This window comes from Rhinolophus sinicus, chromosome 14 (genome assembly GCF_057876585.1).
Source record: "Rhinolophus sinicus isolate RSI-liver-muscle chromosome 14, RSI-T2T, whole genome shotgun sequence".
Classification (NCBI taxonomy): Eukaryota; Metazoa; Chordata; class Mammalia; order Chiroptera; family Rhinolophidae; genus Rhinolophus; species Rhinolophus sinicus.
In genome coordinates, this window is record NC_142514.1 from 176,641,227 (window position 1) to 176,657,756 (window position 16,530).

At 37.9% G+C, this 16,530-nt stretch overlaps 2 protein-coding genes across 2 annotated transcripts; both read left to right on the forward strand.

The window, feature by feature from the left end:
• The first annotated feature begins 4,581 nt into the window (after positions 1 to 4,581).
• LOC148755951 (olfactory receptor 4C15-like) lies at positions 4,582 to 5,556 on the forward strand. Its single transcript, XM_088789997.1, has one exon. It carries the CDS (start codon positions 4,582 to 4,584, stop codon positions 5,554 to 5,556), a length of 975 nt encoding a protein of 324 aa, XP_088646123.1.
• Positions 5,557 to 14,849: 9,293 nt separating this feature from the next.
• On the forward strand, positions 14,850 to 15,782 carry LOC109439400 (olfactory receptor 4C16-like). The gene has a single exon (XM_019719701.3). It carries the CDS (start codon positions 14,850 to 14,852, stop codon positions 15,780 to 15,782), a length of 933 nt encoding a protein of 310 aa, XP_019575260.2.
• Positions 15,783 to 16,530: the final 748 nt, after the last annotated feature.

Genomic DNA, 16,530 nt, shown 5'->3' on the forward strand with positions numbered 1-16,530 from the left:
TGATATCAAAGTGAGTATAGAGGGTGGGAAGGGCTCGGCCTGTGATACCACTGTTTCTGGAAAGTTTACAATAGTTTAACATTTTTAGTATAAGATACTATATTATGATAGCATGTTAGTTCCACTGTGCAAATTAATTATACTGGAGATAATAAAACTATCCTCAAAACCCATGTCCTTTTTCTGAAGTGTTTAAATTATGGAAAAATATGTTATGGGTTTTTAACTTGATTTTGAATGTTAACTCTTCTTAAAATGATATCAAGATACATATTGAAAGTCTGCCATTTTGATATGTTCCCTTGTATATTTTTTAATTATGTTAAAATGTCTGTAAAAATGGGAGTTATTACAGTTTTTTCTCATTAACATACTGTAGAAATTCTTCACCATCCATGTCCTGATATTATTTAGTATTTATAGCATCATGTGCTGTTAATTTGCAGTCTGATTTACCTGAACATTCTCCTATTATTGAACATTTTAGGTATTTCTAAATTTTCTCTAATAAAAGTCACACAAGTTTCCATTATAAAACATATACCATCTCATTTCACTTGTAGAAAATTTTTTTAGGTTTGTGTTACTGGTATAAGGAATACAAACATGTCTATGATTCTGGAAATGCTTGCTAAGATGTTTCCAAAAGGATTACATGAATGAAGTAGTTTATTTGCGATTTTAGAATTAGTATAATTTAAAAAGCATGATTTTAAAACACATATTTTATTCTTAGGATTCATTCAATTTTGTAGCTCACTCTGTGTGTGTAGACACTGCTGAAAAATAATGCTGATACCAATATTTCACATCTTCCTTTTGAATTACTCGTTGCAAAGCATGTTCATAATAACTGTCTTAATTTGACTCTCGTGGGCCAGGCAGCTCACACTAGTGTTGGCACATAGATTTCATGGGAGAGAACGCTCAGGCTTAGTAACTTTTTCAATGGCACATGGCTATTAAGTGATCAAGCTGTAATTGCCAGCTTTTTGATAGCAGAAACTGAACAATTACTATATTATTTTTAATTAACTTCTTATTTTGGAGTAACTTCAGATTAATAGAAAAGTTTCCAAGGCAGTATAGAGAGTTCCTGTATACTCTTCACTTAGTTTTCCCTAGTATTATCTTCTTACATCACCTTGAGTGTATTTGTCAAAACTATGAAGTGAATATTGATATTTTACTCTTAATGAAACAGCAGATTTTAATCAGATGCCACCAATTTTTCTATTACTGTCCTTTTTCTGTTCTAGGTTTCACTCTAGGATAACACATTGCATTTAGGACAATTACCTTTGAACTGACTTAAAATCATAAGCCTTGCTGTGGTAAACTCTGAGGACACTGTACTCTCCATTGTCAAAGTTTTAACATTAACTTTGGAACTGCCTTTTATCTGAAAAAAAGAGGAGATGATTTGCTTATATCTAATGAACATTTCAATTGAAAAATGGTGTTACTCTTAGAAACTCCCCAGATAACGGAATTGGAGAGCCCAAAAATTAATTATTAGAGTCATAGGGAGCCTTGGTCTTCCTCTGCACCTCCTCGCCCGATTTGGTTTTCTTTGTACAATGAAACTACCTGAAAAATCATTGGACACGTGTACGTCTGAGGGCCGCAGTAATTTATTCAGGGATTTTAAAGGACATTTACACATCTTGCACATTTAAACAATACCACATCCGCATTGTGACCAAAAATATTTCATATCTGTGAATAAGTAAAAGGACGAGTAAAAGTACTTACCAGCCTTGGTCGTGGGAAAGCAGGAGTTAGGGGTGAAAACATTGTCATGATTTGCTCTGTGTCAGTGTCTTGGGGGGATTGTTCTCACTACTTACCGTGATATTCTCTTGTGCTTCTAACTGCATAACTGTTTTTATGTCAATTGCCTTATCTAAGTCTCACAACAACCCTATTAATACCGTTTTCCCCCCAAAATAAGACCTAGTCGGATCATCAGCTCTAATGCATCTTTTGGAGCAAAAATTAATATAAGACCCGGCCTTATTTTAATATAAGTCTGGGTATAATGTAATGTAATATAATATAATATAATGTAATATAATATAATATAATATATACTGGGTCTTATATTAATTTTTGCTCCAAAAGACGCATTAGAGCTGATGGTCCGGCTAGGTCTTATTTTCGGGGAAACACGGTAGGCAATGTTATTATCCCCAGTTAAAGAAGTAGAATTCGAGTCTTTGAGAATTTTAAGTAACTTTGCCATCACATATATAATTAAGTAGAAGAGCCTGGATTTGAACCTATGTACTAATCTGGAGCAGATGCTCTTTTTTTCCCCTCTGATTTGCTTTTTTTGTTAATTTTTTGTTTAACTTTTCAATTACAGTTGACATTCAATATTGTATTAGTTTCAGGAGTACAGCATAGTGGTTCGACATTTACATAACTTATGAAGTGATTCCTCCATTAATTCTGGTACCCACCTGACACCACACAATTATTACAATAGTATTGGCTATATTCCCTATGCTGCACTTTATGTCGCCGTGACTATGTTGTAACTGCCAATTTGTACTTCTTAAACCTTTCACCTTTTTCACTCAGTCCCCCAACATCCTTTACATCTGGCAACCATCAGTTTGTTCTCTGTAGCTATGAGTTTGTTTCTGTTTTGTTTGTTTGTTTATTGGAACTGATGTACTTATTTCAATTCATTATCTCTCCTCCTTTGGCCATAGGATAAGCTGATCACTGCTGGATCATACATTAATATTCTTTCTTTTTAATAAATGGTTGGTGACTGAACCAGTGACCTTACAGGGTTTGCTTTATATTCCTGTTTTCTTGGTGAAAGCTTGTAGCTGGATATGGCGTTCATACTGCAGGCACTGTTTAAGAACGTCTAGTACCCTGGAAACATTATGGAAATGGTTATTTTAAAGTAAACATAAAGACAGATACTAGTATACACAATTGTATATATTTTTAGTTTTATCAGTATTATAAATTGTTTTCCTTAGCCCTAAGTGGATTTCACAAAATCAGATTATTTTTAATTTTCATGCTAAGCCTCATTGATTTTATTCACCTATTTAACAAACAGATTGTATGCATATGTACACACACATGGCATTTGATGAATAAATTTCTGTGATATGTACAGGTGCGGACACAGTCATTCTTGGAAGCTGTTGTCTTGCTATGGAAAACAAATTCAAAAGTTGGAATAATTATCGGGGTGACTCATGGAAGAGTTTTCTGTGGGTAAGACTGCTGACTCTTTAAGGGAGTGAATAGTGACTACAATTGGTGAGGACATTTATCATAAGCAACTTTTACATTTGCCAATTTGACCTCATAATCCTGTGAGATGAGCAAGTAAGTTATGTATGAACATCCCTAGTGTACAATAGTCACATGAATGGCCAGTTGTACTTGATCAGATTGGACCACGTAGTATAAATAACTAGTAAATAATTAAAACATCTCAACACTCTGGCTGTATTCAGTATACCATTTCTATTTCTTACCTACATGCTTGTTGCCAATTTGTATCTGTAATAACAGGACGTTACTTCTTGACTCTGCATCATTTCCTCTGTGTCCTTTATAAGGGGCCTCATTCAAACATGAACAAAGGAATCGGGAGGCTTTAATTTCTGTAGCTGGATGGAGACAGGAGAAAGGCCACTCCTGCTCTTGAGTTCTTGCTTGAAAAGAAGAACCCTTGCTCCTCTCTCTGTTGATCCAGTGGGAGTACTTGGGTGCTGGAGTCAGAGGTTCTGTTATTTGTTTGACCTCAGCTCTTGAAGCATGAGTTGCTGGCCAGTAAAATAGGGATGAGACATGACGTGAACTGTCTCCCACTCCCTAAGACCTGAACAACCGCTTTCTTTGCATTGTTTAACTTAGTCATCACGACAGATGACTAGGTATTATTATCTTTTTAGAAACTTCTGTTCTTATTTTAAATGATAAATGAAGAAAAAACCCCAATTCGATACATGCATACTTGTTACGTGTTGGTATAGAGCTAGACACTTTCCCATACATCTTTCTCTTTTATAGGGAATGAATTAATTCATCATAAAGGTCCAAGTCAATTCAGACTATACAACAAATAATTGGGAAAGTTGTCGTGATTTTCAAGCACCTCTTAAACTGGGGTTGTTTCTTCTTCTACTTGTAGATAAGGCAGTTTCCTGATCAGGGATGGCGCCCAGGTCATCCATGTTCCCATTCCATGCTAAAGGCAGGTGTGACTAATTACAGCCCTCCCACCTCAGAACTTGGATGTGCCTTCAGAATCCTTCTCAGCAGGTCACTCCAGGAAACCACTACTCCGTGACCAGAGTTGGCAGATACATCCCTTCTCCTATATTAAAGCTCTGGCTATTTTGACGTATTTAGTAATTTATCTCCGCCTTCATTCTGCCTGACCTCTCATGACCACCTTCAAAAATTTCTAATTTTGTGTTCTCACTTACGATAGAAGCATATAAGTTAATTTTTCATGTGGATGCACCAACTCGTCTTTGACTATAATACCTTAAACTGCTCTGAGGTGAATTTGTCTTTTCTCATAATTGCAGATTGTACATGCTTACTGTACTAGCTTTTAACTTTTCCTTGGAAATCATGCAAAACCAAAGCTTTGTAACCGAGTTTGTCCTCCTAGGGCTTTCACAGAATCCCAATGTTCAGAAAATAGTATGTGTTGTATTTTTATTCAGCTACATTGCCACTGTCGGGGGCAACTTGCTAATTGTGGTGACCATAGGCAGTAGCCCAGCGCTCCTGGGCTCCCCCATGTACTTCTTCTTGGCTTTCCTGTCCTTCCTGGATGCGTGCTTCTCCACCGTCATCGCCCCAAAGATGATTGTGGACTCTCTGTATGAGAGGAAAACCATCTCCTTTGAAGGCTGCATGACCCAGCTCTTTGCTGAGCACTTCTTTGCTGGGGTAGAGGTGATTGTCCTCACCGCCATGGCCTATGATCGCTATGTGGCCATCTGCAAGCCTCTGCACTACTCTTCTACCATGAACTGGAGACTGTGCGGCATTCTGATGGGGGTGGCCTGGACAGGGGGCTTCCTGCATTCCGTGATCCAAATTCTCTTCACTTTCCAGCTGCCCTTCTGTGGCCCCAATGTCATTGATCACTTCATGTGTGACTTGTATCCACTACTGGAGCTTGCCTGCACTGACACTTACGTCTTGGGCCTTTTGGTGGTCGCCAACAGTGGGTTTATCTGCATCGTGATCTTCTCTTTGTTGCTTGTCTCCTATGGTGTCATCTTGCTCTCTCTGAGAACCCACAGTGCTAAAGGGCAGCGGAAAGCTCTCTCCACCTGCGGCTCTCACATTGCTGTTGTGGTTTTATTCTTTGTCCCATGCATATTTGTGTACGCCCGACCTCCATCTGCTTTGCCCTTTGACAAAATGGTGGCAATATTTTACACCATCCTAACTCCCTTGCTCAATCCTTTGATTTACACCTTCCGGAACAAGGAAGTGAAAAATGCCATGAGGAAAGTGTGGGACAGAATAATGGGGGTTTGTAATGAAAGATAAAACATTAAACTTTGAAAAAAATTAAATTTAAGAGTAAAAAATGTCTTAATTGTTTTAGATAAAACTTTTTGTGGATGGGCCTCATTTGACAGGAAGTAATGGAATGCAATATAAAAACCATTAACATGTGTCAGGAAGTAATGTTTTCACCCTTAGATGACTTATCAACTGTGATTTGACAATTCAGTATCTTCATGTGTAAATTAAAGAGTTGAATTTCATGCTTACTTAGAATCTAAAGATCAAAAAAGAAGGAAAAGAGAAATTACTTAGCAGACCTCTTGTCATTCATTTCGTGCTTTGTGGAGGGAAGACAAAAATACCTTAGAGATTAAGAACAGAAACTTACTCAAATTATTTCAAGAGAATAGAAATTTATATTTAGGATATTTGATATCAGTGACTGATAAGAAAAAACTTAGAACTCAGAAAGGGAAGAGATCCAAGCATTCTCACTGTAGGTATTTTTGTATCACATGACTACTCTGTGCTTTGAAAAATAGCATCTCACACCTTGGCTTTCAGACCTCCTCCGTATCTATTTTTATTGAAAGCACTTATCATTTTCTGATATGTTATATAATTTTCATACTTTTTTATTTTTTGTCTGTGTCCTTTCCTAAACTGGAAGCTATGAGTCAGAGAATTTTTGTTTCCTCTTTGGTTCATGGATGTATCATTAGTGTCTAGAATAGATTAACGTATGGGCTTAGTCAATAGCTGTTGAATAAATGAGGTATCTTTCCATAATCATATTTAGACCTTTCTTTAACATTGACACACTAAAGTGTCAAGTTTGGCAAAGGATGTACGTATTGCTGGTATTAGCCCTTAGACCCTGAGGACAACTATAATGCATGCTTTGATGTAACACAGAGCAGAGTGTTTAAAATAAATTTTATATTCTAGTTATTTTTCCTATATATCAAATTTAAATATAGTGTATAAAAATTCAAATAGAAAATAAAGCCATTGTTCTCTACCCACTCTCTCATTCTTCATTATCTAGTCCTTCTTCCATTCTTTGCAAAAATAAATTTTGCTGTCAGTGATCTGACTTTTATTCTCAAAGTATTTCTGATCCAAATAAAATTATGTATGGCCACAAATCTACAGAGACCCATTCATTGGCTTTTCTTGTTTTCTAGGCCAAGAAATCTTATGACATTATTGTATATCTTATTAAGATAAAAGAGATTTAGACTTTCACTTAAGAAATTTGGATTCTAGGCTCAGTTCTGTTACTTATTAGTTCTCGGACTTTAGGTGAATTGTTCACTTCTTTGATCCTCAATTCCTCATGTTCAAAGAGGATTAATAAAAGCACAAATATTTCCTCTGGACTTTCTCTGACCCAGGGATTTTTTCTTTTCATATGTTGTATGTTTTAATATTTACAGAAACTTTTTAAAGATAGGGCTTCATGTTCCATTTAATTGACGGGGAAGTTGAGGCTTAAGGACTTTAAGTAACACACCAGAAACCTTCCTCAGGGATCTTAGAGTTTATTTGTAACAAAAAGGCAAAGTAGTTGGGTATGACTTTGTTTCTCTGAGACACTTGGCCTTGCTGGGTGACCCTACACCCTTCAGCAAAGTACGACAGATGGTGCAATCTATTCCTGGCATTCTCTATCCCAATTTTGGTCTCCTATCTCCTTCTATCTTTACCCTGTACCTTTTACTTCTTCCTCATTGAAGATACCTAGCTGTCCATGTCATACCTTGCAGGCAATTCTTAGGCCAGAATGATTGGCAGTAACACGGTTTCCTGGGAGGGAAAGTGATGTTGTGATGTAGTCTATCCCATCTTCAACAGCTGGCAACCATTGAAAAGCAAAGATCTACCATGTTTCCCTGAATATAAGACCTAGCTGGACCATCAACACTAATGCATCTTTTGGAGCAAAAATTAATATAAGACCTGGTCTTTGAAGAAAGTCTGAAAATCAGTCTTTGATTGGGTCAGGGGAAAAATAAAGAAATAACAGTGACTTCACAAAGGATGTAAGACAGCTCTCATAAAATTCTTTTGTGATTTCTGTGGTGAGGGAGGCCATTTTCAGTTCCCCAACTCTGCATTCAGGTGTGAACCTTCTTGTACAGAGAAAGAGCCCCAGGATCCTGGAGAGAATCGTCACTAAGGTGTCAACACACAGTGGGGCTAGTTAGTGTTCAAGTAATTTTGGGACCAATCACTTCAAATAGCTGGATGACTAAGGGGCTCCGTAGGACCCTAGCAGAAGACAACAGGTCACAGAGTTCTGTGGGAGAGTTGCAGAGATCTCTCACACTCCTCGTGTCTCTAGCTCCTGGGTCAGGCAAGTATCAGAGCGGAAGCTAGAACGGTAGTGTTTGAGTAAGCAGAACTGGGTTAAGAAATACGAAGTTTTGACAATTAAGCTCGCAAACTTGTTGCAATGAAGTTGCTAACTGTTTTTGATGTCAGAGGGATTATTCATTGTGAATTTGCACCAACTGGACAAACAGTTAGCCTACTTTACTCTTTGGAAGTGCTGAAAAGGCTGCATGAAAAAGTTAGTGAAAAACGACCTGAACTTTTTACCAACAATTCATGGCTCTTGCATCACGACAATGCAGCAGCTCATAAGGCACTGCTTGTGAGGGAGTTTCTAGCCAGTAAACAAATAACCATGTTGGAACACCCTCCCTACTCACCTGATCTGGCCCCAGTGATTTTTTTCTTTACCCAAAGATAAAGGAAAAATTGAAAGGAAGACATTTTGATGACATTCAGGACATCAAGGTTAAAACGACGACAGCAGCTCTGATGGCCATTCCAGAAAAAGAGTTCCAAAATTGCTTTGAAGGGTAGACTAGGCGCTAGTGTCAGTGCATAGCTTCCCAAGGGGAGTACTTTGAAAGTTATCGTAATGATATTCAGCAATGAGGTGTGTAACACTTTTTCTACGATGGGTTCGCGAACTTAATTGGCCGACCTTATATAATTTACAAACTTTAAGGTATGTCTTTAGACTTTAGTTCCATGAAAATTGGGGTCATGACTCTCTTATTCAACTCTGTAGCCATGAATCACAGAACTTAGTATTAATGAGCAATTTGGTGAAAGAAAGAAAAAAAAAGGGAGGGAAGGAGGAAGGGAAGGAGAGAGGGAGGAAAGGAAGAAAGGACGGCAGGAAGGAAGGCAGGAAGGAAGGAAGGAAGGGAGGGAGGAAGGAAGGAAGGGAGGAAGGAAAGAAGGAAGGCAGGAAGTAAGGGAGGAAGGAAGGAAACCACAAATGAAGTCAGACTGGAAGACAGTTCTGACTAATAATAACTAATGAACCTGCCTGAGAAAGGACTGTGATGTTGCATGAAAGAAACAGAAGCTCTCTGTCTGAATGACGCTACTGCCTCTTGTTCGGAGCTGCAGCAGAAATGAAGATGGTCAAGTCACGGAACCGTCCAGTAGGAGCATCTTCCACTGCTGCAGCCAGAAGCATTGTTAACAGTAGCTCCGAGAGACTGTATCCAACTGAATGTTTTTTTTTATTTCTCTATATTATTTATTTTTAAAATTTTTATTGAATTTGTTGGGGGTGACATTGGTTAGTATTATATAGGTTTCAAGTGTACAATTCTATTATACATCATCCATATATTGCATTGTGTGTTCACCACCTAAAGTCAGTTCTTCCAACACCATATATTTGACCCCCTTTACCCTCTTCTACCACCCCCTTCCTCTTTACCCTCCTGTAACCACTTAACTGTGTCTGTGATCTTTTCTTTGTCTTGTTTGTTTGTTATTTTCAGTTTTATAGGCCACATATAAGTAAAATTATATGGTTCTCGACTTTTTCTGACTTATTTCACTTAGCATGATAATTTCAAGATCCATCCATGTTGTTGCAAATGGCAGTATTCCAACTGAATGTTAATGGTACCAAAACATCTCCCCATGGAATGTGAATTTTCCATGACATGGTAGAGAACTGTATAAGAATTGATCCTGCCTAAAGGGGACATCCAACGCTGTCGCACACTGTGTGAGGACTATGACCACATAGGGGCCCCACAGCTAAGGAAGCTTCATTTCCATCAAGATGCCCTAGAATATACAGTTATTACAGCAATGTTTTGACAAATGGAAAACAAATAAATGTCATTTGAAAAGTACATGCATATGACAGTTTTCTGTTATATGGAAGTGTCTTGAGGATGAAACACACTTTCCTAATTTGTTGAAAGTCATTATATGGACAGGAGGCAGCCGTAGGTACCTCCAAAATCTGTTGTGATAATGATTAAAGCAGAGTGAATGTGAAGATGGCACTGTGCCCATGTCTGAATGGCAGGAAAGGCGAGGAGAGTGATCTCAGGGAGATGTTCTGTGTAAAGAGAGAGAGTTGGTATGAACTCCTGGATGGGGAGAAAGGAAAGAGGCCTCCGTCACGGTTCATGACTGAGTAGGGCACTGGAGACAGTGACACCATTAAGGTGGCTGAGGTAATATCTTCAGAGACTCTTACTTTGTTGAGGGAATTGGGCTCTGCTAGGAGGGTCATTTTCAGTAGCTCAATAGTAGGATTCATTGCCAAAACTTCTTACCAAGAAACCATTCGTGGCTAGAAGAAGTTATCACAGGGGAATTAGTAAACCAAAGTGCCTGTTAAGTGTTGAAGTGCTTTTGGCACCAAACATTCTGAATAATTAAGACATTGCATCAGCGTTGGAGACCAAGAGACCATGTTGGAAGGAGATATTGACCCCAGTTTGCCCTGTACCTCAGGGAATACACTTTTTCCTTCCCTGCGTCATGAGTCAAAGGCAGGGGCTGGAGTCCAAAGCATCTGTAACTGAGGCTGGACTAAAGCATACGTCATTATCATTACCCTAACATAGCTCATGACCCTAAGAAGTTATACCTTAAGGAAACAGTTGGCATATGTGTGTAAAAGTCTATACATCAGCTAATAAATGATATTGGATTGTTTAAGTTAAAGACTTAATTTTATGAGCAGTTTTAAGTTTAGCAGCACAATTGAGAGGAAGGTCCAGAGTTTCCCATATACCCCCTGCCCCACACGTGCATAGCCTTCCCCACTGCCAACGTCCCCTATCTCAGCAGTACATAGTTACACTAGTGAACCTAGATTGATTCATCATAATCCCCCAAAGTCCATCGTTTACCTTGGGGTTCTTTCTTGGTGCTGTACATTCTATGGGTTCGGACAAATATACAGTAATACATCCATCATCAGGATATCCTATAGAGTGTTTTCACTGCCCTAAAAATCCTCTGTGCTTCACCTGTTCATCTGTCCCCCCTCCCATCTTCCTGTTGGGTTTTTATATTATGAAACAGGATGAAGGTAAATATATTTTTAATTAGGCCATTTTTTTGAGTTCTTCACTTTTAAGGAATTTCCTTGTAGGCTAAAATAAAGTATGTCCACTTTTAAGGAATTTCCTTACAGGCTGAAGTACGTGCAGACAGTCTCCCACTGGAAGGTACGAGGTCCACTTAGGACTCAGGATTCGGGAAGTTCATGTGCGTACAGAGCTCTGTCATAAATCATTAAGGGAGTGAAGATGGTGCAGCTCGCTATCATTTTACCAACAGAAGATCATATTTTCCTTGGCTGGGCTTTGAGCCCAGGCTAAATTCTGGGGAACAAATAACTTTATGACATCACGCAATTCTCCAAAATCCTTTATTATCATGCCTCTCCTGCCTCTGCAAGTCGCCTTTAGTAAATACAGGTATGTAGGAGTAGGTGGAAATGTTTTTATAAATATGCTTCTCTTAATAGAAGCATAATCATATACCTCAAATCTAACTTTCTAGATCATATTGTAATAATATTTAATAAATAAGGGGAAGTCTTTCTTCTTCAGAGGAACTCTGTTCCCTTCATAGGACACTCGTCTATTGTAGTGTTCAAAGATTTTTACTCCAAATACAATACAGATAAATCAGCTAAGAATTGAACCTCTGGTTTTAGGCCTCTTACTGCTTTCCCTGGATTGTACTTGCAAATAAAATATAAGACCCCGAAAACTTTTTGTCTCCCAATGCATGGAGGGGCTATTTAGGACACTAGGTGCACAAGAAACAGAGTAGTTTCTTGGCGATTCAATTCCCCTTTTACCAAAGACTGCTTTGTTTTTGTTTGTTTGTTTGTTTGTTTTGTTTTTCTGTTCTCTATCATCTAGTCTGTCATCTCTTTGTATTTTTCTCTTATTCCATGATATCTTTGGACATCCTGAGGCACCGAGTACCTCCCAATCTTTGTTTGTGTTTCGTTACTGAGTATGAGAAGGATTAACTTAATTCTTCTGTAGGCTAAAAGGATAAACCCAAAGTTAAATTTACTACAACATCTAGGATGTTTCTGATTAGCAAAGGACGGGAAACGTTTGGGAATTAAGATGCTAATATCTTATGTCATTATGTCTTAAAATATTCCACTGGGAATGCAGAAAGGGATTTTTTCCCCCAGTATTTTATGGAAGGCTGCTTTGAAAAGCGGATGGAAATACCTGACACTAATTTAGAGTGTTCTAACAGGTAAGTGACAGGTTACTTACCTCTTTGTACTCAGAAGAGGTATCATTACAGAATAATCCAACATAATTTAAAAACACATTTCCATATGTCAGATGACTATATTGATCCTGCTTCCTCTGAGAAAGGAACAGAAAAAAAGAATAGTGTTTTAAAAACTTTACTGTTAATATGGTAAATAAATGGAATGAAAATAAGATTTGGAATAAAACAATCTTTTGGACTTAAAATACATTTTATGAATATGAGGTATGTGAAAAACCATCACTGTGTGGTGAGAAAAATGCATTCCATGTCCTAAGGTTTATTGAAGTTTCTTGAAATGACAGTGTAGAAAAGTTGACAGGTGCTTTCCATGTACGGTAGCTGAGCAAGATAAGTCCTCATTATGGGTATTAAAAGTTAGATGAGATTATGCCTGGTCAGAAATTAGAGCAAAGATTAATAGAGGTAGTGACTCTGACATAGCTTCTGGAGAATGCCACCTTTAACACCTCCAAGTGACAGCTTTAAATAGAATGTTGTATATCACAGTCTAGAATTATTACTCTTTGCAAATTTCTAAAATGATGCCATAAGAATATAATTTGGAGTTGGCACACATCTGATATTTAATTTAAAATCTGAATAACTACTTGTGATGGAAATTCAGAGGAAATATAATCTGGAGGCTTTTTTATTAAATTTATTAGGGGTGACAATAGTTAGTAAAATTACATAGGTTTCAAGTGTACATTTCTATAAACTGTATAATGAAGGTGAAAGATAATGTGTCACATATGTGGGAGGGAGTTTGTATCATTCTTATATTGGGTTTTTGAGTATAATCTGTGAACTTTCCCTCAGAGAGTGGTAACTTTTCTATTATGTAACATGAGTGTAGGGATTCTCCCAACGATAGAAGTTCAGTGTAACTGAACCAGGGAGGCTTGGGTATTTTCACAGACAGTCCTTAAGGAAAGCAACGATTCTCACTGTGGCTGCTGCAGTAAAAACTGATTTTCAGAATGGGAAGATCTGCCTAACACTCTGCAGTCCACCCGCACCTGTTCTCCACCTTCTCCCATCTGCTTTTCTCTCAGCGCTTCTCCATTACCTCCCAACCAACACATTGCCTGTTTATTATCGTTTTGACACCGTTAGGCATTCTAAAGTTGGCTAAGCTTGTTTGAAACATTGAGGTAAGTACAGAACTTAGAAGATGTGCTATTTTACTAGTGCATTTTATTGTCTTCAGATCATTGTGACCCATTTTTGTGACAAATTCCTTTGAGAACCCGGTGATGAAAGGTATTAGCACAGCTCTGGGAAACGGGGACATGTGGTCAGGCAGTGAGATGGGCATCGGTATCAGGAGGATATGGAAAATGTCACGGCTCTCCTTGCATTGTTGTAAAGGGTAAGGACTCATGTAAAAATGCCAAATGCTTGATAATCATTTCTGAGGGTGTCAAGTCCCAAAGTCTTCCATGGTCATGTGATGCTACTCAGAGTACATCTTCTACTCAAGTTTGTGGTGATGATTTACTATGATATTTAAAAGTGATCTCAGGTTTTTGGGGTTTTTTTCTTTTTTGGATTTATAAATTGGGAGCATGTTTGTCAATCTACCATACATAATAGATAGGAGACCCCAGTAGATTAATGATGTGAATGTGTTTTATAATCAGAATAGTACTAAAACAATCAGCTAAATATATTTTAAGAGGTAACAGAGAAAGTTCAATTAAAAAACACTCTTAAGCCCCCACATTGTACAAGGCATTGGGTTTGGGACTAATGAGAATAAAATGCTGACAATATGTAGTTTTCAAAGACTCTTATTCCAGAAAGGAAGCTAAAGGAAGCTTCACATATAATTGAATTTAAGTATAGTATGTAACATTATAAGAAAAGCTACAAAGGAAGCATGTAGAAGCGGGAGAGAGAATTTCTTTTATCACAAAGTAATCACCGAAGGTTGCCCAAGGAGACTTGTATTTGAAGAGTGGCTGTAGGAAAGTAGAACATTGACAAGCTTATTTGTAACTCCTAAGGATCCTATGAAAACATTTATTTGGAAAGACATATGTACCCCACTGTTCATTGCAGCACTATTCATGGCGGCCAACATGCGGAAACAACCAAACTGTCCTTTGAGAGATTATTGGATAAAGATAATTGGTACATATACACAATGTAATATTACTCTAACACAAGAAAAGATGAAATACTGACATTTGCGACATGGATGGATCTTGAGATTATCATGCTAAGTGAAAAGACTCAGATGGAAAAAGTTGAGAACCATATGATTTCGCTCATGTGTGAGATATAAAACTGAAAGCAACAAATAAAAAAGACAAATAAAAACTCATAGACACAGACAACAGTTTAGTGGTTACCAGAAGGTAAGGGGGGAGGGGATGGTAGAAGAAGGTAAAGGGGGTCAAATATATGGTGATTGAAGGAGATTTGACTTTGAGTGGTGAACACACAATGCAATATACAGATGATGTATTGTAGAATTGTACTCTTGAAACGTATATAATTTTATTAACCAATGTCACTCTTATTAATTTAATTTCAAAAATTCAAACAGGCCAGAAAAACAAAAGAGTTGAGATGAATTATTAAGAAAACACAGCTGAAATGTCCACATGAGGAATACTTATTTTTCTTGAAAATGTTTCATAAAATCACATATCACACCGTGAATTAATTCCTTTATGTTTTGCAGATAAACAATTTCACACTCACCCCTTCTCCTCGTTCATGAAATCATGCAGCTGAATAATAATGTGACTGAGTTCATTCTGCTTGGGTTGACGCAGGATCCTCTTAGGAAAAAAATAGTGTTTGTCACTTTCTTGTTTTTCTATTTGGGAACGTTGTTGGGTAACTTTCTGATTATTACTACTATCAAGACCAGCCAGACACTTGGAAGTCCAATGTACTTCTTCCTTTTCCATTTATCCTTATCTGATACCTGCTTCTCTACTTCCATAGCCCCAAGAATGATTGTGGACGCCCTTTTCAAGAACACCACTATCTCTTTCAGTGAGTGCATAGTCCAGGTTTTTTCATTCCATTTCTTTGGCTGCCTGGAGATCTTCATCCTGATTCTCATGGCCCTTGACCGCTATGTGGCCATCTGTAAGCCCCTTCACTACATGACCATCATGAGTCGGCGGGTCTGTGGTGTGTTGGTGGCGGTGGCCTGGGTGGGGTCCTGTGTACATTCTTTAGCTCAGATTTTTCTGGCCTTAAGTTTACCTTTCTGTGGTCCCAATGTAATCGATCACTATTTATGTGACTTGCAGCCGTTGTTGCAACTTGCTTGTACAGACACCTATGTGATCAATCTACTCCTGGTGTCCAACAGCGGGGCCATTTGTACAGTGAGTTTTGTCATGCTGATGTTCTCTTATATTATCATCTTGCATTCTCTGAGAAACCACAGTGCTGAAGGAAGGAGAAAAGCCCTCTCCACGTGCATCTCCCACGTCACCGTGGTCGTCTTGTTCTTTGGTCCTTGTATATTTATATACACACGCCCCGCAACCACTTTCTCCATGGATAAGATGATAGCTGTGTTTTATACCCTTGGAACACCTTTGCTCAACCCTCTGATTTATACCCTGAGGAACGCAGAAGTGAAAAATGCCATGAGGAAGCTATGGAGCAAGAACTTGATTTCAGATGGCACACGATGAATGGAAGTTTTCATATTTCTTCAGAGTTTGATTGATGTAGAAGAAGTCCATAGAGAATATTATCTTCTTATTGTGCAGGTAACACAATCCTAACTTGGGCATGAGAATTAGTTTCTTCAGGAAAATAGGCAGTGTGAACACATTCACTAGGTAGTGTCGAGTCATTTTTAAGTAGAAGAAGATACAGCACCAGGTACAAACAGCCAAGTAAAACCACCGCTGCGTCTCTGCCTCTCTTGCCTGCCTAGTGTCACTGTGGTTTTGATCTGGTGTTTTCACTGCCCTTCTTCATGTTGACATCTGGTGTTCTCTGTTTATAGTTACACTTCTGCATGCTTATATCCACAGCCTGGCAGTTTTTCCTTCCTAATGATTTATTTATTAGACACTATGTTTTCATAATGTCTGACCATGGACCTTCAAGTTGATTGTTCTTCCTGACTCAGGAAAAGGCACCAGATTCAATAATAGTAGGATCTTTGTAGTTTAAGGATCAATTTACATAATCTAGGTAATCTCCCTTCTATTTCTTGGGATTACATTTTGAATTATTTCCATGTTTACCTAGATGCTTCTAGAACAGTGACAGAACACAGTGAGACAATTCACCCTTTTGAGGGAGTCTTTTTTTTTATCCTAGGAAGGTTTTTGACTATTGTGGTCATATTCAATATTCTTTTTGTAAAAATTCCCTTTTTCTCCTAAAATGATTCCTTCAAATTTGGGGAAGTATTATGTTTTTTTGAAT